The following is a 23,719-nucleotide window of genomic DNA, read 5'->3' on the forward strand; positions in this document are numbered from 1 at the left end:
TCCAATAAATACAACCAAAAAAAGGCAAAGTGCAGCAATAGCCACTTTTAAGTCTGCTATTTAAAATATGTCCACAATTTATAATGTACTTAAAGGTTAGCCAATTCACCAAAACTTCAGACTAAGTATCCTGAATTTGGAAATTCAGAATTTTTGAGCTGGTAATAAAAAATTCAGGACACTTAGTCCTGAAATTCTAAAATACAAATTTAAAATTCAGGACATAAAATTCGAACTTCTGGACTTATTCGAGTGAAATTGACAAAATCTTTAAGTACATTGTAATTGTGAATATATTTTAAACATCATGCTTAAAAGTGGCTAATGATGTTATTTCCACCCAAAAAAAAAAGGGTAAACAACAAATTTATAAATTTCATTTTCATTTCCTTCCCTTAGATTCTCTCCTAATAAAGTAATTACGGCTGCAGCAGCAATCCAACTTACACCAAAATCAATGCTATTTATTTAGATTCTGTCCTTATTCCAGTCGGCGAAGTTTCCTATTAGTATTTCTTTACTTTCTCCTTTTCCTATATTATTACTTACTTGTCACCTCCTCTTTCACATTCTGCCACTTCAACAAAAATCCCTTTCTTATGCTCCCTTAATTCCACCAAATTTCTCTGCTTTTTCACTTTCTGAAATATGGGTCTTTGGGATTCTTTACTCAACTGGCTTCGTAGGTGATAAAGTTTCCTCCTTTTTGCTTTTTTAAGGAAACCCTTTTTCATTTATTGATTGTTTTGTTGAAATTATATGGAGTATTGGATTGAATTGAATTTGATTTTTTGGGTATGTCTTTCTTGCTAAAGTTCTTCTTTTTCCTAGTTCAATTTGTTTTATAACTCTGGTCCAGCTTGTGTGCACCTCGACGGCTACCTCTCCTAACTTTGTTCGCCTCGCCAAGGCTTGGATAGAGGGGAAGAAATCACTTAGGTATGATGAATAAGCAAAATAATCTCGGATAACAATGTAGTACCGCCTTATCCCTTGTTTGGTTACTAATACTGGGATAAGTTATCCCACAATAATAATCCTAGGATAAGTTATCCCGGATAAATCAGTAAAATTGACAATGCTAGGATTAACTCCAAACAGTCAATATGAAATAATACTAGAATAAATAATCCCAACATAACTAATCCCAGTATAACTCGTCTTCAAGCCAAACGACCTCTTAGTGTTTTTGCCTTCTTAAAATTTGAACTTGAGATTTCGTAGTTCAATTTACCGTGCTAGTATGCTTCTTTACTTTTAAAATGCAGAAGTGAAAAGTTGGAATTTGGATTAGAGAATTAAGTTGGTAAGTACAGGATTTGCTGTTTGGGTCCTGTTGCCCTCTTTTATGGTTGATAGTTTTTGTTCATATTGGCATTAGGTTGATAAGTTTAAGAATTTAAAAAGAAACTTATTTTGGTTGGATTGTAAAAGCTATGTCCCTGATAATCAAATAATATTCCGTACATAAATACAACAACAACAGACCCAGTGTAATCCCATAAGTGGGGTCTGGGGAGGGTAGTATGTACGCAGACCTTACCCCTACCTTCAAGAAGGCAGAGAGGCTGTTTCCGAAAGACCCCCGGCTTAGGAAAGATAAAAGGAAGGGCAGCAGCAATCACACCAGTTATAAAACCGAAGCAAAAAATACGAAGATACAAAACTAAAACTGAGTATCTTAATCAGAAGGCCGAAACATTCATTCCATAAATAATCTGAAAAATAGACTTTATAGTTTTATTTTTTTACCTTTTACTTATTGGGACGGTTTGCTTTTGGTGAAGGAGGGGCTTATGAAACTAAGTTAATGGATCTGTTATTTTAGAGTAATTAATAGCGTTAGCAGTTAAACCAATATGGCGTTGTGAGTTCAATTATTCTGTTGCCGTTATCAAATTGTGATGTTGAAGCTCATTGTTTTTCTTAATGGGGTTGATAGAGGAGCAATAGCTTGCAGCTTGTCATTTGTCCTTGCCAATCAGAGTAAATATTTATATGATATCGTGGTCTAGGAAGCAACCCCAGTGTAAAGATAGGTGAAGAGCTTTGGCAAATTTTATATAGGAAAGACTAACAGAACAACAGAGACTAAACTTGTATCCCAGAGAATAATTTCATTAGTGAACTATTTAGACTTCACCGATGCCAAAAATGGGTATCCTGATGCTAGAGACATCATTGTCTAGCTTCAACGGTTTTGTTCTCTTTCCGCTGATGTTAGATTGACAGCTTAAATTTATTCTCCTTGGCTAATGGTTTCTGAGCTAACCATCAAGCTGATTAGTGGAGAGTTCCTTATACACATCCTGCCGGTGCTCTCTCATTGCTCTCATCAGAAATGCTTGGAACTGCATCAGCTGGCTGAGATGGGGAATAACTTCCATCACTTTTGTGATTACTTCACATAACGGGTTGCCGACCCCCAACCTCTGTAATATTGGAAAAGTAGTATTTTTTGCAAGATTTGACTAGGAATATTACCCATTCTTAGTCACAATGTAATGTGAGTTGTGCTCCCAGCACTGATGTTCAGGTCTCTTTATTTATCATGAACAAAGCCAGACATTAAGGAGCTTTTGTCCGCAGCTAGCATTTTCCAGATAAGATACTTCATGTGGAGCGGAGGCAGCTTGTCCCCTTCCTTCTGTCCAAAGGAGCTTGCTATTCCTTCCAATACTTTTTCCCTATCAGAGTTGTCATTATATTACATTTAACCCCCAGCCCCACCCAAAATCCCTCTTCCGAGCAAACATGTGGCCAGTTTCCTGTCAAGAAATGCTGCGTAGAACTTTTAAAGTAAGGAACATCTGCAAGCAAATATGTATAAATTCAAGAGAAGGCTATATCTCTGGGTGCTAGTCAAACAAGCAATTATACTGAATATATCTTTATATGCTTATCAGTGTTATTGATGAATGTGAATGTTGTGTCAGATTACTTATTATCAAAAAAGAATGCTATATCAGATATATGCAGTGTCCTAATCAAAAGGCAGTAGAGAGCTAATGAGTGATGAATTTGCTTTTTCTGTGTTCTGGGAGGGTATTCGTGGCGTTTCATGTGTTTTGCAACCGCGTAACCATGTTGTTGTCTTTTATTATGAGATGATACTAGTCTGGAAAACTTACTTAGATATTAGTACTATTCAACTTTGCGCTTGTAAACTCAAATTCATGTTGGAATAATGACTGGTGCTGTAATCTTTAAGTCATGTCTACCTGAGTGCTATGTTGCTCGGACTCTCCGAAAATGTTGCCGGGTGCATGTCGGATCCACCAAATGTAGTTTTTTTTTTTTTTGAGAAGGTAACATCAAATGTAGTGCATTTTTGGAGGATCCGACATGGGTGCGGCAACATTTTGGAGAGTCCGCGCAACATAGTCTGAGTGACATTGTTGATACCCAAGTGTCTTATTTGTTTTCTTGTTCAGCCTATTCTTTAAACAGGAAATGGAACTTTCCCTGGTAGGCCTTCAAAATGCGGGGAAGACATCTCTTGTCAATGCCATTGCTGTGAGAACCTTATATACACTCTCCTCTTCCATCTCGCTCTATTTTTCATTTTGATGTTAACATTTTTTAACATAAGATATATTGATCTTTATCAGACTGGAGGCTACAGCGAGGACATGATTCCGACGGTTGGTACCTTGTCCTCACAGAATTATTAGCAATCTTGATTTCTCCCGGTTTACTTGCTCAATAAAGTTTCTTGCAACTAGGTTGGATTTAATATGCGCAAAGTTACAAAAGGAAATGTTACCATAAAACTCTGGGATCTTGGAGGCCAAAGGAGATTTCGTACGATGTGGGAGCGCTATTGTCGGGGTGTCTCTGCGATATTGTAATTCCTAATCTTGATCTCTATTTTTATCTGTCTCCTCAAATTTATTTACTTATTTCTTTGGTTTAATACAACATGCACTTAATGCTTTTGCCTGAATTCATGATTTTGGCACTTAAAGGGATGAAACTGTTCCCGAGCTATGCACCTCAAGTTTCATTAACACTGTGCAAGGTTCCGCAAATTAAATTAACTTATAAACGTCCCATCTTAGTTGCTGTCTTTTTTGTGGGTCGGGGAAGTACTGGGTGCCTTCTTTCTCACGGCCGTGTTATTTTCTCTGCCTTAAGTTAACATCATTGCTGTTGGTTTTAGTTGAGTGTGTCATACCTACACTTGCCTCATCATTGTCGTGGTAGTTGGATGCGGCGGCGGATCCAGAATTTAAAATTTACGGGTTCAACTTTTCAGATTTTTAGCATCGAACCTATTATATTTTTAAAGTTATGGGTTCATAAATTATTTGTTGTAATTTACTGAATTTTTGCACATAAATTTATGCACCGCGTCGAAAGTACCGGGTTCAGATGAACCCGGTACCAAAGAGCTGGATCCGCCCCTTGTTGGATGGCTTATGTCCATGATACTCCGTGTTTGCAGCTTTATTGACTTTTCAGTTATAGCTTGCTTTCTGTTATTAACAAGGACTATAAGTAAGAACAAAGAATGCTAGAGAATAATTTTTGTTGAAGACATAATTAAGCATACAAAAGTGTGTTCTCTCTAACCGTTCAGTTTTAAATGAGAAGGTCACACTTCAACATGGTAGCAAAGTAAGCAAAGGCAATGAGTTTAATCTCACAGCTATCGATTATCCATTATCAAAAAGAATTTTCATGTGTTTGGTCTATGAAAAAGAATTAGACCTGCATGTTAGGGGGCGTGTTAATGTTAAAGTTATAATTACGTATATGGAAGTGTCTCTTTAACAGCTTAGCTTCTAGATGAAATTGTCACGCGGTTCAGCAGTACAGTTGAAACTTCCTTTCATTTGTAGTGATGGTGTTCTTTTTCATCTAATTTTTTTTGGAAACTACAGCTTAACTTCGAGGCGTTGAGTACGAAGTGACACTGCATTTCGTATTCATGTTGAATTGACATAGGAAATTTTATGCGACAGGTATGTTGTTGATGCTGCCGATAGAGACAGTGTACCTATAACCAGAACTGAGTTACATGAACTTTTGAAGAAACCTTCATTAAGTGGGATACCTTTGCTTATCTTGGGAAACAAAATTGACAAATCAGAAGCTCTTTCGCAGCAGGCATTGGTCGATCAACTGTAAGTAGCTGAACGTTAGCCCCTACGTAAGAATTTCTTTGGCGAGTACATAGACAGACACCTAAACTTGTCACGTGTCTAGATAAAAAAAAATCGTGAAAAGTTAAGTTTATCGTCTTATGTATGCTGTCAATGTCTTTCTTTTTACGAATTCTCTTTCTTAACTATAATGCCTGTTGTGCATCTCAGAGGTCTTGATTCAATAACGGATAGAGAAGTCTGCTGCTACATGATCTCGTGCAAGGATTCTGTAAATATCGATGCTGTTATCGATTGGCTAATTAAGCACTCAAAGACCGCGAAATGAAGAGCGCTTCCAGGCTTCTTGATGACCTCTCGCGGAGGATATAGTAATCTGGAAAATAGAATGTAGTATTTGAGGGTCTTGAAATGATCTGCTAATATATTTTCTGGCTGATCTTTCTTTGTTGGTTCAATATAGCTTTTAACAATTCTGTGTAATTTAAGCGTTTGAACAGTCATAACTCATACATCTTTCATTATGAATTTACGTTGTTTCTTGTGATTCTAAGATAATACATTGGGATTTAATTTTTTAAATAACCGAAAAATCCTTGAGGGGCAGCTGGTATACGGTTCGAAAGTCGGTGAATAATAGATCCTAACGCACACACAAACCTTAAACCAAATAATCTCTAAGCTGTCCACGAAAATGGAAATCATAGAGAAGCTAAACAATAGACTAACGTCAAAAAACGAGGAACAATTATGGCGAGACAATGGCTATGGTTCATTAGGCCGTTTTTGATGGGAACACAAAATTTTAGGTGATTTGCGGCCGGTCGTCCGAATTCATGAAGAAGGCGTGGACATCATCGTACGAAAAATCAGAAGTCGCGCTGAATTCCTACCTTATGGCCCTAAAACGCCAAGGCGATTCGAGTCCGTCGCCCGGATGCATGCAGATAGGCGTGGGTTGTAGCACACGAAAATCTGGAATCATGCGAAATTCCAGTTTTATGGCCCTAAAATGCTAAAAGATAAGGAACGGTCATGGCAAATCAATGACTATTGTTCCTTAGGTTATTTTTTATGGGCCGGCAAAATTTTAGGCGATTCGGGTCCGATTGGCCGGATGCATGCAAATGACGTGGTTGTAGCACACGAAAATTTGGGAATCGGGCGAAATTCCAGTTTTATGATCCTAAAACGTACCAAAAAAAAAGGAACAGCCATGGCGAAGTGATGACTATTGTTCCTTAAGTCGTTTTTTATGGCTCGACAAAATTTTAGCGATTCAGGACGGGTCGCCTGGATGCATGCAGATGGGCGTGGCACGCGAAAATCTAGGAATCAGGCGTAATTCCAGTTTTATGGACTTGAAATGCCAAAAACCGAGGAATGGTCATGGCGAAGCGATGGCTATTGTTCCTTAGGTCACTTTTATGGGGCGGCAAAATTTTAGGTGATTCAGTTCCGGTCGCCCTGAAGCATGCAAATGACGTGTGCTATAGCACATAAAAAATCTAAAAATCTGGCGGAATTCAAGTTTTATGGCTGTAAAATGGGGAGAAATTCAAAAATAGCCAGATTTACAAGTGGTCATTCAAAATAGTCCAGTTTCAAAAGTAATCGAATTTTAGCCACTTTTCATGTAAAGATAAATCTAAGCAAAAACACTATTCAAAACCCGGAAAATACGCCAGTATATTATGCTGGAGTTCCAGCATAAGTATACTTGAACTCCAGCATATTATACTGGAGTTCCAGGATAAGTATGCTGGAACTCCAGCATAATATGATGGACAGCATAAGTACACTAGAACTCCGGCATAATATACTGGAGTTCCAGCAAAGTATACCGGTCCAGTATAATATGCTGGAAGTTCATACACAAGTGCTCGAATCTCCAGTATATTATGCTGGAACTTTCCGTGTGTTGGAGTTCCAGCATAATATGCTGGAAGTTCATACACAGGTGCACCGAACTCTAGTATATTATGCTGGACCGGTCTCTGTTGCAGCAAAATAGTGGCTATTTTTCATTGACTTAGTAAACGCTGGCTATTTTTGAATGACCAGTCCGAAAACTGGCTAGACTGTGCTATTTTTACTCTAAAATGCCTAAAAACGAGGAACAGTCATGACGAAGCGATGGCGATTGCTCCTTAGATCGTTTCTGATGGACCGATAAAATTTTAGGCGATTCGGGTCTGATCGCCTGAATGCACGCAGATGGCCTGGGCTATTGCACGTGAAAATCTGGAATTCCGGCGAAATTCTAGTTTTATAGCCCCAAAATATCAAAAAAGGTGGAACGGTCACGGCGAAGCAGTGATTATTGCTCTTAGGTTATTTTTGATGGGACGATAAAATTTTAGTCGATTCGGGTCTAACCGCCCGGATACATGCAGATGGTGTGGGTAATAAAATACAAAAATCTAGAAATCGGGCGGAATTTTAATTTTGTGGTCCTAAAACACCAAAAAAGGAGGAACGATTATGGCGAAACAATAACCATTGTTTCTAAGGTCGCTTTAATGGACGGGAGATTCGGGTCCAGTTGTCTAGATGCATGTAGATGGCGTGGGCTAAAGCACACGAAAATTTGGGAATCGGGCGAAATTCTAGTTGTATGGCCCTAAAACGCCAAAAAATAAGGAACGGTCATGGCGAAGCGATGATTATCGTTCCGTATGTCATTTTTGATGGCCCGTCAAAATTTTAGACGATTCGGATCCGATCGCCCAGATGCATGCAGATGGCGCGGGTTATAGCAATGAAAATCTGTGATTCGGGCGGAATTATAGTTTTATGGTCCTAAAACACCAATAATGAGGAACGGTCATGGCAAAGCAATGACTATTGTTTCATATGTCATTTCTATGGGCCGACAAAAGTTTAGGTGATCCGGGTCCTGTCGCTGGGATGCATGCATATGGGTGTGAGCTATAGCACACGAAAATTTGGAATCAGGCGGAATTCCAGTTTTATGGCTCTAAAATGCCTAAAATCGAGGAATGGTCATGGAGAAGCAATGACTATTGTTCGTTGGGTCATTTTTTATGGGCCGGCAAAATTTTAGGCCACTCGGATCCGGTCACCTGGACGCATGCAGATGGCATGGGCTATAGCACACGAAAATCTGAAAATTGGGCAGAACTCTAGTTTTATGGCTCTAAAACCCCAAAAAATGAGTAACAGTCATGGGGAAGCTATGATTATTGTTCTTTAGATCGTTTTTGATGGGTCGGCAAAATATTAGGCGATTCGGGTTCGGTCTCCCGAATGCATGCAAATGGCGTGTGCTAGCACACAAAAGTTTGAGAATCTGGCAAAATTTCTATAATATGGCCCTAAAACGCAAAAAAAAATGAGGAACGGTCATGGCAAAGCGATGACTATTGTTTCTTAGGTCGTTTTTTTTGGGTCGACAAAATTTTAGGCGATCCGGATCCGGTCGCCCGGATCCATGCAGATGGCGTGGGCTATAGCACACAAAATTTGGGAATCGGATGAAATTCCAGTTTTATGGCCTGAAAACGCTAAAAACGAAGAAAGGTCACAGCGAGGCAATAACTATTGTCTCTTAGGTCATTTTTTGATAGGCCGGCAAAATATGATCGCCCGGGGCCATGAAGATGGCGTGGGCTATAGCACACGTAAATCAGAGAATCAGGCAAAGTTTCAGTTTTATGGCCCTAAAATGCCAAAAAAGAGGAACGGTCATGGTGAGGCGATGACTATTGTTCCTTAGGTCATTCTTGTTGGGCCAGCAAAATTTTAGGCAATCCGTGTCCGATCTCTCGAGCCCATACAGATGGTGTGGGCAATAGCATACAAAAATTTGGGAATAGGACGAAATTCCAATTTTATGGCCCGAAAATGCCAAAAAATGAGGAACGGACATATGTTACTTGGGCATCCGAATCGGCATTCTTTTCCATCATTTGCTTGAACATATTCTCAATACGTCTCTTCTCATAGTTTGAAGAACTTGAACCATGTGAAGGATAAAGGAGGTGGGTTGCTCGGTTGTTGATACATTGGGGGCATTTGAAAACCCGCCCCCTGGTTGCCTTGATTGTTTCCCAACCACCTTGATTGTTGCCTCCCCAATTTCCTTGGTTGTTTGCACTTCAATTTCCTTGATTGTTGTTATAATGCCAATTCCCTTGATTGTTAGAACTCCAATTTCCATGGTTATTTTGTGGTCGCCATTATTGTTGATTGGGGCCTTGGAAGTTGTTTCTTTGCCCTTGAAAATTATTCACATATTGAACTTCCGCTTCTTGCTCATTATAAGAATTATCTTGATCAAAACCGTTATCATCTTGCACATAGTTCTCCACTCGGGTTTGCATTTGTGGATCCTTGGTCCTTTTCTTGTTCACCAAACCATTAACTCCCTCCATAGCATGAACTTGCTTATGAGCTTACACTTGATTAAGTTGGGCCTTTGCTAGTTGAGTCATGGTTGTTGTCAATTCGGCAATGTCTTGTCCATGGTCTTGCAACTCCTTGTGGAGGTGTATCATATTCAGATCACCTTGTGGGACATTGGCCCGGGATTGCCAAGCCGATGAAGTCTCTGCCATTTCATCTAGAGTGTTACACGCCTCCGCATAAGGCGTTGCCATGAAGTTTCCACCGGCTAGTTGATTCACTACACATTGGTTGGTTGTGTTAATCCCATGATAGAAGGTTTGTTACAACATGTTCTCCGTCATATCGTTGTTGAGGCATTCCTTAACCATTGTTCTATGGCGCTCTCAAATTTCGTGTAGTGGTTCATTTTGTTCTTGTTTAAATTCCAAGAATTCATCTCGAAGGGTAGCCATGTGCCTGGGAGAGAAAAACTTAGCAATGAACTTGGCTGCCAACTCATCCCAAGTGTGTATTGAATGGTTCACCAAATATTCCAACAAATCTAAAGCTTTACCCCGTAGAGAGAAAGGAAAAAGCCTTAGCCTTAATGCATCCTCGAAAATATTAGTTTGCTTGCTCCTCCCAACATGATCCACAAAGCCCTTCAAATGTTTGTAAGCATTTTGAGTTGGCGCACCGGTAAAGAAGTCCCGTTGCTCAAGTAAAGTGAGCATCATGTTGGTGATTTGAAAGTTGTCCGTCCTAATACGAGGAGGGACTATTGCCCTAGCAAAACCTTCATTGGGCAATATCCGGTATTGAGCCGCTTGTGGTGGATGTTGTGGAGGTGAGGATGGTACGGGCACGTTGTCTTGTGGTGCCCGGGCTCGCCGATTAGGTTGTGGTACTTGAAGTACCTCGTCGAGTCGTTCCTCCTCACCATCCAAGTCCCCCAACGGTATGTTTTCGAGCTTATTGTTCGTCATGTTTGTACCTATGATTTCTTCAACAAGTTAATAACATGGAAGGGAAAGAAGATATTCCAAAAATACACTCAAATATATAACTAACACCATTATAACTCCCCGGTAACGGTACCAAAAATTGACCCATGACCAATCCACACTCAACAATAAGTGAAAACTGTCGTGGAAGAATGTACCCAACAATGAGTCGGAGTCGATTTTCTCAAGGAGTTAAAAATGAGTGTTAGGGCGCACACTTGATGAGTGTCGAAGAAATAGCTCAATTACTCTTTCAAACAAGATGGTTTTGTAATTTACTTCTATAACATATACTAACAATGATTAACTGGAGGAAAGAAACTACAGATTGAGCAAATGTTTTTGTTGTTTCTCAAATGGGTAAAAGGCCTAGGGATGTAACTTTCACCTAGGTGTTAGCCGAATAGGTTAATTACGTTAACACTTGTTTTAGTGATCGGGTGTATTATTGCTCTCAACTCTAAGTTACCCACTCAATACCTCTCGGTCATAGAGTGATTTTGCTCAATTTGGCTTTCTCAAGTCCAAATGGGTATCAAGCCAAATAGTTGATATGAGCTCAAGTTAGGTTTTCCCTATCTCTAGTTCAAACCCTTTAATTAGGCTAGTCAAAACCTTAATTAGCCCAATTTCTTGTTAGCCAAGTTTTCCTAGACTAGGTCCATCTTTCTCAAGTAAAGACCAAGTCAAACAATACATGAATCAATGTTTGCAACCATTATTTCTAGAAATAAAACATGAATAAGGCTAAATAATAAACACTCATAAACAAGCATTAGATTAATTACCCATAAGGTTTATACATTGGGGTTGGGTTACAACCCTAGAAAATATCTAGCTACTCATAATAAATGGAAGAAAATAAATAAGAAACAATAATTAAAGCCATAATACAAAATTTAAATGATAAACTAATGTGTTTTAACCCAAATTGGTCACAAATTACCAAAAGTAGTAAACTACAACGGCTACAGCACAAAAACCACCAAACTTGCCCTTAAAAAGTGATTCCCGTCTATTTATAGTGGCCCAAAATTCGCTAATAAAAATTTCCTTCGGGAGGTTCGGCGGCTGCACAATTCCATGTGCGATCCGCACTTGGCTCTGCATGTTGAAGACTTCGACGGCTGCACAACTTGGTCTGTGGCCGCACTTTTCCTTCTGCAGTTGCACTCTTGGCAAGCCTTCATACTTGTTCGTTTTGCAAACTCTCTGAACTTTTTGAATTCTTGTCAGTGCGACCATATTTTGTGGCCACACAAATTGTGTGAGGTCCGCACTTTGCTTTAGTCATCATTGAGCATCAATTACTAGATCTGCAGCCGCAGAGAGAATTCTGCAGTCCGCGCATTCTTCTGCAGACCGCACTTTTGGCCTATTGCGCTCCTTCTTGCCTTATGAGGCTGAACACTCCTTTTTGAGTTAGCTTTCTTCATTAAAGTCCAATTCTCCAACATTCCTATAATATGTACAATTTCATTAGTTTTGGGAACAGAAATCAACACTTTCGGACTAAAACTAAAGCAAGAAGGTACTAATAAGTGGTTAAAATCCACACTTATCACCCATGTAGATGGCGTGGGCTATAACATACGAAAATATGGGAATCGGGCGAAATTCCAGTCTTGTGGATCTAAAACGCCAAAAATCGAGTAATAGTCATGGCGAGGCGATGGCATATGTTCTTTGGTTGTTTTGGATGGGCCAACACAATTTTAGGCGATCCGAGTCCGGTCGCCAGGGTCCATGCAGTTGGCACGGTCTAGATCACGCGAAAATCTAGAAATCGGGCAAATTTTTAGTTTTATGTCCTTAAACGCCAAAAATAAGAAACGGTCATGGCGAGGTAATAACTATTGGTCCTTAGGTCATTTTTTATGGGCCGGAAATTTTTTAGGCAATCCAGGTCCGGTCGCTTGGGCCCATGCAAATGGCGTGGGCTATAGCGCACGAAAATCTAGGAATCGGGCAAAATTCTTGTTTTATGGCCATAAAATGCCAAAAAATGAGAAACGGTCATGGCGAGGAGATTAATATTTTTCCTTAGGTCATCTTAGATAGGCCGACAAAATTTTAGGTGATCGGGTCTCGTAGCTTGTGCCCATACAGATGGCATGGGCTAAGCACACCAAAATCTGAGAATCAGGTGCAATTCCAGTTTTGTGGCCCAGAAATGGCAAAAACGAGGAACGGTCATGGAGAGGGAATGACTATTGTTCCTTAGGTAGTTTTTGATAGACCAGCAAAATTTTATGCGAGTCTAGTCGCCGGGGCCCATGCAGATGGCGTGGGCTATAGCACACGAAAATTTAGAAATCGCGCAGAATTCTAGTTTTATCGCCCTAAAATGCCAAAATACGAGGAACGATCATGGCGTGGGCGATATCGATTGTTCCTTAGGTCGTTTTTGATGGGCATACAAAATTTTAGGCTATCCTGGTCCGTTCGATCGGGCTAATGCAGATGGCGTGGGCTATAACACACGAAAATCTGGGAATCATGCGGAATTCCAATTTTATGGCCCTAAAACGCTAAAATATGAGGAACGGTCATGGCGAGGCGATGATTATTGTTCCTTCGATCGTTTTTAATGTGCTGGAAATTTTTTAGGCAATCCGGCTCTCATCGTTTGGGCCCATGCAGATGGCGTGGGCTATAGCACACGAAAATAAAAAAAAACGAGCGAAATTTCATCTTTATGGCCCTAAAACGCCAAAAACGAGGATTGGTCATGGAGAGGCGATTACTATTGTTTCTTAGGTCATTTTTGACGTTAAAAATCGGGCGAAATTCCATTTTTATGGCTCTAGAACACCAAAAAAGAGAAACAGTCATGGCGAGGCGATGACTATTGTTACTTAGGTCATTTTTTAAGGGGCGACAAAATTTTATGCGTTCTGGGTCCGATCGCTCGGGCCCATACAGATGATGAGAGCTATGGCACATGAAAATCTAGGAATCGAGCAGCTTTATGGCCCTAAAACGCCAAAAAGTAGGAACGGTCGTGGCGAGGCGATGACTATAGTTCAATAGGTCATTTTTATAGGCCCAAAATATTTTAGGCGATTCGGGATTGGTCGCTCGAATTCATGAAGACGACGTGGACATCAGCATACCAAAAATCAAAAATCGTGCTGAATTCCTATTTTATGGCCCTAAAATGCCAAAAAAATAAGAAACGATCATGGCAAGGTAATGGCCATAATTCATTCGGTCGTTTCTCATGGGTCAACAAAATTTCTGGCGTTTCGGAACCGGTCACCCAAATTGATGAAGATTGCATGGACATTAGCACACGAAATCTAAAATCATGTTGAATTCCTGTTTTATGACCCTAAGGAACAGTCATATCGAGAAAATGCCTATGGTTTATTAGGTCGTTCCTGATAGGATCAGCAAATTTTAGGCGATTCGGAGCCGGTCACACGAATTAATGAAGATGGCGTGAATATTAGCACACGAAAAATCGGAAATGGTACTGAATTCCCGTTTTATGGCCCTAAAACACCAAAAAAAAAAAAGAATGGCCATGGAAAAGCAATGCTATATTCGTTTCGGTTGTTTCTAATGGGCCCATAAAATTATAGGTGAATCGGGGTTGGTCGCTCGAATTCATGAAGATTGCATGGACATTAGCATATGAAAATTCAACAATCGCGCTGAATTCTTTTTTTATGGCCCTAAAATGCCAAAAAATGAGTAACGATCATAGCGATTCAATGACTATGGTTCATTAGCTCGTTTCTGATGGGCCCACAAAATTTAGGTGATTCGGTACTGGTCGCCCGAATTCATGAAGATGGTATGGGCATTAGCACACCAAATATCAAAATCGAGTTGAATTCCTGTTTTACGGCTCTAAAATACCAAAAAACGAGAAACGGTCATGGTGAGGCAATAACTATAGTTTATTAGCTTATTTCTGATGGGTCCATAAAATTTTAGGCATTTAGGGGTCGGTCTCCCGAATTCATGAAGATAGCATGGTACTAGCACATGAAAAATTTGAAATTATGCTGAATTCCTATTTTATGGCCCTAAAACGCCAAAAACGAGGAACGGTCATAGCAAATAAATGACAATGATTCATTAGATCATTTTTGATGAGCCCACAAAATTTTAAGCAATTCGGTGTCGGTCGCCCGAATTCATGAAGATCTGTGGGCATTAGCACACGATAAATCAAAATCGTGCTGAATTCCTGTTTTACAGTCCTAAAACGCCAAAAAATGAGGAACGGTCATGGTGGGGCAATGACTATACTTTATTAGGTCATTTATGGTGGGCCCACAAAATTTTTGGGCATTTCGGGACCAGTCGTCCGAATTCATAAAGGTGGCATGGGTATTAGTACATGAAAAATTGAAAATCGTGTTGAATTCCTGTTTTATGGACCTAAAATACAAAAAAATGAGACACAATCATAGCGAAGCAATGACTATGGTTCCTTAGCTCGTTTTTGATGACCCTACGTAATTTTAGGCGATTCGGTATCCGTCTTTCGACTTAATGAACATGGCGCGGGCATTAGCACACCAAAAATTGGAAATCGTGCTGAATTCTTGTTTTACAGCCCTAAAACGCTAAAAATGAGGAATAGTCATGGCGAGGTAATGACTATGGTTTATTAGGTCGTTTCTGATGGGCCCACAAAATTTTAGTCATTTTGGGGCTAATCGTCCGAATTCATGAAGATGACGTGGATATTAGCACACGAAAATCGAAAATCGTGTTGAATTTTTGTTTTATGGCCTTAAAATGCCAAAAATGAGGAACGGTCACAGCGAAGCAATGGCTATGGTTCATTAGATCGTTTCTGATGGTCACATAAAATTTTAGGCGTTTCGGGGCCGATAGCCCGAATTCATATAGATGATGCAGATATTAATTAGCACACAAAAAATCAGAAATCATGCAAAATTTACGTTTGTGGCCCTGAAATGCCAAAAAACAAGGAACATCATGGCGAAGTAATGACTATGGTGCATAAGCTCGTTTCTGCTGGGCCATAAAATTTTAGGCGTTTTGGAGCTGGTCGCCCAAATTCTTGAACATGGCGTTGACATTAGCACACGAAAAATCGAAAATCGTGTTGAATTCCTGTTTCATGGCCCTAAAGCGCCAAAAAATGAGGAACAATCATGGCGAAGCAATGACTATAGTTTATATTAGGTCATTCGAATGGGCCTACAAAATTTGAGGCGATTTGGGACCGGTCGTCCGAATAATGAAGATGGCGTTGATATTAGCATATGAAAAATTGGAAATCATACTGAAGTTTTGTTTTATGACCCTAAACCGCCGAAAAAGAGGAACGATCATGGCAAGCCAATGACTATGATTCATTAGGTCGTTTCTGATCGTAAAGAGCTTCAAATCAATACTCTGTATTCTTTAGCCACCAATCTAGCCTTCAATCCTTTAACTTCTCCAACAACTTCTTGTTGATTTTATATATTCACATGTAGCACTTAAAATCGATGGATACTCGTAATATTACAACCGTTCTCACACAATAGAAACCCAGAAGGAAAACGAAATGATCTTATCTTTGAAAATTTCATAGATACCTGTATAAAACGTTATAATATTTCTAAAGAAGTCCTATTATCATTAGACAATATATAGTTTAAAAGAATAAGAATTCAAAAATCCATTTGTCTTGAATTAGCTTTCCCAATGAACGCTTGACGACGCCGTTTCTTCTTCTTGGTGCATTTCAAAAGGAAACTTTGGTGTTTTTTCACCATATTGGTATGGCCTAGCTGTGATCAATCTTCATTCACAGAATGGAAATCAAGAAATTAATAGAAAAATGATAGTGTTATTAAAACATAAAAAAAACTTGTGAAAAGATATTCTCTCCCTCTTTAAATTTGGCTCTCTTATTTTTCTCATTGAGGGTTGATATGACAAGTATCTAATTTTTCCCAAGAAAATTAGTGAGCGTTTGGACATAAGAATCGTAAAATTTCAAAAAAAGTGAATTTTTTTTTCAAGTCAAAATGGTATTTGAAAATTAGAGTTGTTTTTGGATATGAATATAATTTTGGGTCCTTTTTTTGAATTTTTATGAGTGATTGGAGTGAAAATTTTGAAAAATAGTCTTTTGGAGCTTTTCAAATTTTCGAAAAATTTCAAATTTCATCTTTAAGTGCAAATTGAAAATTTTATTGCCAAACACTGATTTCGGAAAAAAAGTGAAACAATTTCAAAAAAAAGTGAAAAATTTTCATGGCCATGAGAATTTTATTATTATTATTATTATTATAGGAAATTAACATTAAATTTATTGTACCTATGCTTTCTCTTCTCCAAAAATCGGGCAAGGGTTGCTCTACGAGCCATAGCCAGTGCTGCAAATACAAAATTTAGATTTATTTAAATAATATAAAAATAGATAAGTAATGAAATTTAAATTTAAAAAAAAAAAAAAGAACCAAGAGCTGCTACCTCCTTTAGCATAATTTGTGGATGCATTTGGTGTTGAAGGCTCAGATTTATTTTCTTCATATTTTTCTTTATTTGCCTTTTCTAAAATCTCAGTCATGTGGAGATTCGTTGATTTAGAAGCCAAGTCCATTATTAGTTCAGCCTATATAATTCAAAAAAATGAGAATATTAAATTGTTAATATATACTAAAGTAACAAATTAAAACAGCTACACGAAAAGAAACAAAAATAAGAAATTCCAAGAACCTTTTCTGGTGTGATATCCTGAAAAATATGGACCTCACCCATGTAGAATATGGTCAACGTTGACTCAGGTTTCCTCAAATGGTCAGAATTTTTCCTGAAAAAATAAATATTTTATATAACAAAAATAAATCATCACCATACTGTTTCTAAAATAGTATTTTGCTTCTTTTTTTTTTTTTTTGTAATACAAATTCATACAATTATATTAAGAAATTATGAAAATACCTGGAATCTTTTGTGGTGAGTTTGTAGCTCTTTAGGGGTGAACTTTTTGAATTACTGGAAACTATTGGGGAGGAGTTGTAATTCTGGAAAATAGAAGAAGAAAAATCTATTAAATTTAGTTTATGAGAATATTATTAATTAATAAATGAAGGAATTAGAATTCAACAGGAAATTGTGAAGAACCTGAAAAAATCTGCTTTCAGCTTGAGTAGCTAAGTTAGCCATAGATGAAAATGGCCACTTCATCCCAGAAGCTAATGCCAAGCATAAAGAAGAAGAATAGTTAGTAATTTAGTAATATGAAAATGACAAAGAGAAAATAGAGTTAGAGTCGCTTTTGTTAGGAAATGTTTTAACCCTCGATATGAAATATTTTTCGATGCAAATTTGGATATAATCGGACGCTAATGTGGGTACCTTAATAAAAGGGCAAAAAAGGGCAGCCCGGTGCACTAAGCTCCAGCTATGCGCAGGGTCCGGGGAAGGGCCAGACCACAAGGGTCTATAGCACGCAGTCTTATCCTACATTTATCCAAGAGACTGTTTCCACGACTTGAAAACGTAATGTAATATAGCTTAATGTAATATAGCTTATATGATATTTATATATACACATATTCTGAACATATTATCTTTTTGCCTCTGGAGTCTATTCCCCATCTTTTCTTTTTATTTTTTTTTTGATTTCTCATCCGGGGTCCCGTATATGTATTGAAATTCGATTATATTCGAATTTGCACCATGTAAGGCCCATTTAAGGGGGGAGCGCTCTCTAACAGGATTCTTTCCATATCCAAGGCTCGATCCCGAGACCTCTAGTTAAGGATGGAGAAGTCCTATCCATCCCACCACAACCCATGTTGTTGGTCCTTCTTTTCTTCACTTACTCTCAGCCATGTTGATCCATGTTTACTCAATATCAGGGCTGGCTCTAACCTTATCAGTAATAAGGCTTGTGCCTTAGGCCCCCAAATTAGGGCCTAATTTTAAAAAAATAATAGATTTATAGGTATTTTAAAAAAAAATATATACTTTTAATACAGAAGTAGAGTTCTGCATATAAAAGGAATTTTTTTTTTTTTTTATAAATATATTAATAAAGTAACAATTTGACAATAACAACAGCCCAGTGTAACCCCACAAGTGGGGACCGGAAAATAATTCGATTTACTCAAAAAATGGGTAGATGAATAATTTTTCCCAACATTTCAATTTGAGTTGATTTGACAATTCTTTTTTACTCTTTCATTATATAGCGCGTAAAATTTTTACTTTCTCTTTTTAATTTGTCCAAGTCAATCTTTCTTTTCCCCAATCTCTTTATATTTCAGAACTTCCTACATATTTTCTGTCTTTCTCTTCGATATTCTTACTCACCTTCTTTTTTCAAGATTCCACTAGCTCAAGTGTTCAACAGTACTTTTAAGCTTTCACTAGTTCTATAGGCACTAAACTTATAATTATTAGGTTTAGTGTGAATTAATCGGAGACCAAAAGGTTTTGTGTGAATTATCTAAACAGTTTAGATTTACTCTGACAACAGACTATTAATTATCACAAACGATGAATTTTACTTAAATTAGCAAAAAGAGAAGTTTCTTGATATAATACCTAAATATAACTACTAACTACAAGAAAAGCTCAATTCAATAAAGATTGTAACAAAGATAGGTCTGCTACTATTACTTAATTAACCCAAAAACAACTCTTTTTGAATTGGAAAAGGAACCAAAAAGAAAAGATTAATCACAAGGAATTAATGAAGTAAAATAAGTAATAAGAACTGAAGAATCAAACTAAAGATATTGTAAATACAAGATTTTTTTTATGAATATCTGAAAATAACAGAAGAAAATTAATAATAAAGGCTAGAGTAAAAGATTCAAGTACTGAAAATCAACTTAATTAACAAAGTTCACTTCCATATATTCTTTTTCAGCCAATTGAATTTACTCTCATTTGAGATCTACTTACAATAATAAACCCTAATAAATCTTGGCTCAAGACGTCCTATTATAATAACCCTAAACTGATTTTATTTCTTAGTTTGACCATATTTTCCCAATTAATTACATTATTTCTTACTTCCAAAATCAAATCCCAAATCAGTCTACAAAATTTCTTTTTTCAGGAACTCAGAAAGAGTTTTCTTTTTTTATTTCTGTACTGATAAATATATGAGAAAAAGATTTGCTTTTTACCTTTGGTTTGTTGCTTCGCCATTTCTGATTGAGGTCTGCTGTTGAGGTCCATGAAATCTATCTCAATAATACTTGAATCCATTTTTTCACTTTCTCAAAGATTTAGGATTACAAAAATAGAAATCAAGAATTGGATATAAATAAGAAAATATATTCTGATTAAACTCTTAAGAAAGAACCAAAAGAGGAAAGTACGACTATCAGATAAGAATGAGTATAAGTGTCTTGATGAGCTCCATGCAATAAGAGACTACAAATTGATGGAACATTATAAGCAGAAGAAAACAGCGATTAAAATCTATAAATTTAGACAGAAAAAAAAACGTGCTGATTGGTAGCCACAACACAACTTGTGGCTACGTTGAGTACCGCATTGAAGTCCGATTAATTAAGATTTACGGCGGATAAGGCTCATTAAAAGAGGAAGCGTTTTCTTTCAGGAGACGATATTTTTTTAAAAAAATAACGTTGTATAACCGCTCTAAATATAATAACCGATTTTTTTTTTGTATAAATATACTATGCTACGGTTCTACACTTTGCGGCTACCGAATATAGATAGTTTTGGCCGTAGGGTAAACGTGATCTTTGCCTTATTTTTTTCGTTCCCAAGCTTAAATTCGAGACCTCCAATTATGGTGGAGACAGAGGCATATGTAATGTATAAGCTATTGGCTCAACTGAACCCATAGCTTTCGGTCATACCTTATATTTTTGCCTAAAAAATCATTAAATATATACAAATAATAAATTTTGAACACATAAAATTTAAATTCTGAATCCGCCTGTGGGCGAAGATATTGTATCTATCCCACCAAATCCTTAGGTGATGGTTTTGTTGATTTTATTTTGTACTTCTTCTTTATCTTTTCTTTCTTTTTTGACGTGTTAATCTAAAATATAAAATGATTGGTTGTATTTTGCCGAGTAATGTCGACGCATTGCTTTCATCTTACAGAAATGTTTAAAACGAGGGTACGTCTCATTCAAATTATAAATGTCTATATATCCATCCCAAAGGTCGCATTTACTATATTGTGATTTTTTTCCTTTTTCTTTTTTATGAAGTAAAAATTACTATAATCACGCGTTAGATAAGGGGAGGATGATTATAAGTTGTATAATTATCTTTTTCGAATATCACTAAACAGTATGGTGATAAGATAAATTTATTTTCGAGATGGATTCGAGTCATGAGAATAGTTCTCCTCGCTAGCAAATGGTACAATCCTACAGCCAAGCATTTAAATGTGTGAATTCAAATTAATCGAATCAGTAAATTTCAAAGATTTGATATTTAAAAGACAAAGTTCTCTCCTGACATTTAAAAAAAAAATATAAGATTATTTAGTATTTTTCGCCAAAGTTTTGATTAAATTTTGTAAAAGGTCTTCTTTTCAATGTAAGCTTTTTATTAGTTTATAACATTATTTTGTTGGTCCATTTTTTATTTAATAGAAAAGCGCCAAAAATATCCTTAAACTATTTAAAATAGCTCAAAAATACTCTTTATTAATTTTTGGTACAAAAAAAATCTCTGCCGTCTACGTTTAACGAAAGATATTTTAAAGCTATTTCGAATAATTTAAGAGTATTTTTGACCTTTTCCGTTTGTTTAAATATAACTGAAGCGTCAAAGTCGACAATCAAGATATTTAGGTCCTATGTGTACTAAAAGGACGTGGCCCTTTTATAGCCTTATTCAGTATGGTGAGAAACGGCTAGTCTTTTATTCATGCTTATCATATTTTCCTCGGCCTAAGATACCTATTTCGTCTTCCAAATTACGTGAACCTAATTGACTAAAACACAAAATTTAAAAAAGAAATATTTCTTTATAAAAAAAATATAATTCTAAAATAATCTAAAGACAGTTAAGTTTTATAAATAACTAAAGATAAATTATATTATTTTATTTAATAAGATAAATTCTTTTTTTTTTTACAAATAAACTAAAGAAAATAAGTTCACATAAAATTAAAATAGAAGGAGTATATTTTAGATAATATCAATTGTAAAAATAATAGTCTCTGAATTTTTATTTGTAACTAGTAATATAAGGTTTGATCCTTTCTTTTTTGAGATATTATTAATAAAAATTCACATAAATTCTAATCTGAGTGGTTTCTTTAAAAGGTATTTTATGCAGATAGCCAATCGAATTTAGTGTTTACTTTTTCCAATTGATATGTATAGAATATACATAAATTGCATACAGTTATATGCATATTGTACATCAGTTAATATATATAATATTGGCTATTTTTAATTTTAATGATTGAATGAGTGATTATTTAAATTAATCCTTCTATTTGATTGTGATTATATATACTAATTTTTTTGGGTGGTTAATTAAGTAACAGGATCACTATGTACTTAAGTCTTTATGTCATTAAGTTCTTTTAGATTTTATTCATTTTGTTCCCTTTTTGACTTGTGCTGTCTAGTTGTGCACCACCAATTAATGTGTAGTGTGACAGCCGAAATAAACTTATATTAGTGGCCCCTCTTAAGTAAACACGTTAATTTTAAGAGGTTTCAATTATATAGATGTTTGAATAAACACGTTGTATAAACTTTTCTAATTAGTCCAGTTCCATTACCAAAAATAAATAAATTAACCAGATGAATGAATACAGTCATATTTCTCTATAATAACATCCTTATATAACAACCATTCACTATAAAATCAAAATTTTCTTTAAACCGATTGTTATATTATACTATAATATATGTTTTCTATATAAGCACTTCACTATAGCAACAAAAAAATATCAAAACAAACGAGACTGTCATAAAAATATTTGGCCGTATATTTATTAAATTTGTCAACTTCTTTGACAAAGGAGAATTCCAGGTTCTCCTTATGACAAATTGGTGCTCTGATAACTGAACTATAATGCTGGAAAAATCAAGCATATAACTTAAAGTTGATAGATTCCAACTAATTAATTTAGACTTAAAAGATATATACAGTCAAATATATATCTCTATAACAGTCACTATCTTCAATAACACTTCATTATAATATTCAAATTAAAACCATTTTTTCCTGTTTTATTATAATATATGCTATTTATAACATCACTTTGATGTAAATTTACAGCAGAAAAAAATATTAAAACAAACGAGACTGTTATAAAAAGATTTTGACTATAATATTTTTTTTTATCATCATTATTATTATGACGATAAAAAACTGAAAATAACTACTCCTATAAGAAAATAACACATAAATTTTAGAGATCTTTACATAAATAGCCATTGTTTATTTTTCCTAATAGTTATACATATGTTATATACGAGTACATTTGTATATATTATGTATAAATTATACATATATTATATTTTTATTGACTATTTTAATTTAGAGATTGGTTGAATAATTATTTAGGTTAATTTAAGGTATTTATTCAAATTTCCAATTTTCTGAAAAAGGAAAGGAGAATGTGTGATGACCCAAAAGGTCATCTTGTGTTTTAGAACCCAATTAGGTGTTTCGAGGCCTTCAAAACCTCATTTTATTTCTCCCCGATTTGCGTGCACAGTCCGTGTAACACCCCGTACATTCGGACTAGGTGTGAATATTAAATGGGTATTAATTTGATATTTTAGACATATGAAGTCCCATCGAGATGATTACGGGTAAAATAGTTGTTTCAAAATCAAGATGGAAAGTGAGGTGCATAAGATTTGACAAAATCAACTAAGTTTACAGAAGGGCTATCTTCCAGCAGATTTTAGTGAAAATGTATAAGGAATTTGGGAAAACGCTAAGCATGAAAGTTGTAGGCCTTTGGTCTCTCTCATGCCGATCCGCAGCCGAAGGAGTCCTTTCTTGTATTTTTGATTTCTGTCTATCCTGATTCAGACAGTAGGATAGTGTTTCATTCGTTTTGTGTATATTCTACTGGTCGCCCGTAGCTTGTGACACCAGGTCCTGGCACACACTGTAGTAGACATATATTTTTGGGGTTGTATCGCTATTTTAGCACTTTATGATCTTTACTGGTCTTATCTTCAAATTCGAAAATCTAGTATAACTGCCTTTGGCTAAAGTAAAATGAGAACTTAATCACATTCCGCATCGGCTGGCCTGACAACGGTGTTAGGCGCCATCATGACCTATTAT

General features: G+C 36.3%; 2 protein-coding genes across 3 annotated transcripts; one reads left to right on the forward strand and one right to left on the reverse strand.

Annotated features, from left to right (window-relative positions):
• On the forward strand, nt 488-5,666 carry LOC109231453 (ADP-ribosylation factor-like protein 8c). 2 transcript variants are annotated; one of them, XM_019397117.1, is made up of 7 exons: nt 488-686; nt 832-939; nt 3,435-3,516; nt 3,612-3,644; nt 3,726-3,847; nt 4,968-5,129; nt 5,319-5,666. In XM_019397117.1, the coding sequence occupies exons 1-7, from the start codon at nt 649-651 to the stop codon at nt 5,434-5,436; spliced, it is 663 nt and encodes a 220-aa protein (XP_019252662.1). In that variant the 5' UTR covers nt 488-648; the 3' UTR covers nt 5,437-5,666. The 2 variants fall into 2 exon arrangements, with proteins under 2 accessions (XP_019252662.1, XP_019252666.1); XM_019397121.1 differs by lacking the exon at nt 832-939 and having other exon boundaries at nt 494-686.
• LOC109231462 (protein TIFY 10B-like) lies at nt 15,856-19,867 on the reverse strand. Its single transcript, XM_019397125.1, has 7 exons — nt 19,588-19,867; nt 17,570-17,640; nt 17,387-17,469; nt 17,162-17,255; nt 16,916-17,057; nt 16,761-16,818; nt 15,856-16,238 (listed from the first exon to the last, which is right to left on the reverse strand). The coding sequence occupies exons 1-7, from the start codon at nt 19,667-19,669 to the stop codon at nt 16,130-16,132; spliced, it is 639 nt and encodes a 212-aa protein (XP_019252670.1). The 5' UTR covers nt 19,670-19,867; the 3' UTR covers nt 15,856-16,129.

This window comes from Nicotiana attenuata, chromosome 1 (genome assembly GCF_001879085.1).
Source record: "Nicotiana attenuata strain UT chromosome 1, NIATTr2, whole genome shotgun sequence".
Lineage (NCBI taxonomy): Eukaryota > Viridiplantae > Streptophyta > Magnoliopsida > Solanales > Solanaceae > Nicotiana > Nicotiana attenuata.

Coding starts and splice junctions, on each gene's coding strand:
- LOC109231453 (XM_019397117.1), top strand. CDS start 649: ATGGGTCTTTGGGATTCTTTACTCAACTGGCTTCGTAG. Junction 687..831: donor TTACTCAACTGGCTTCGTAG/GTGATAAAGTTT, acceptor TCTTTTTCCTAG/TTCAATTTGTTTTATAACTC. Junction 940..3,434: donor GAGGGGAAGAAATCACTTAG/GTATGATGAATA, acceptor TTTCTTGTTCAG/CCTATTCTTTAAACAGGAAA.
- LOC109231462 (XM_019397125.1), bottom strand. CDS start 19,669: ATGGATTCAAGTATTATTGAGATAGATTTCATGGACCTCAACAGCAGA. Junction 16,819..16,915: donor CACAAATTATGCTAAAGGAG/GTAGCAGCTCTT, acceptor TTGTATTTGCAG/CACTGGCTATGGCTCGTAGA. Junction 16,239..16,760: donor TTGGAGAAGAGAAAGCATAG/GTACAATAAATT, acceptor CTGTGAATGAAG/ATTGATCACAGCTAGGCCAT.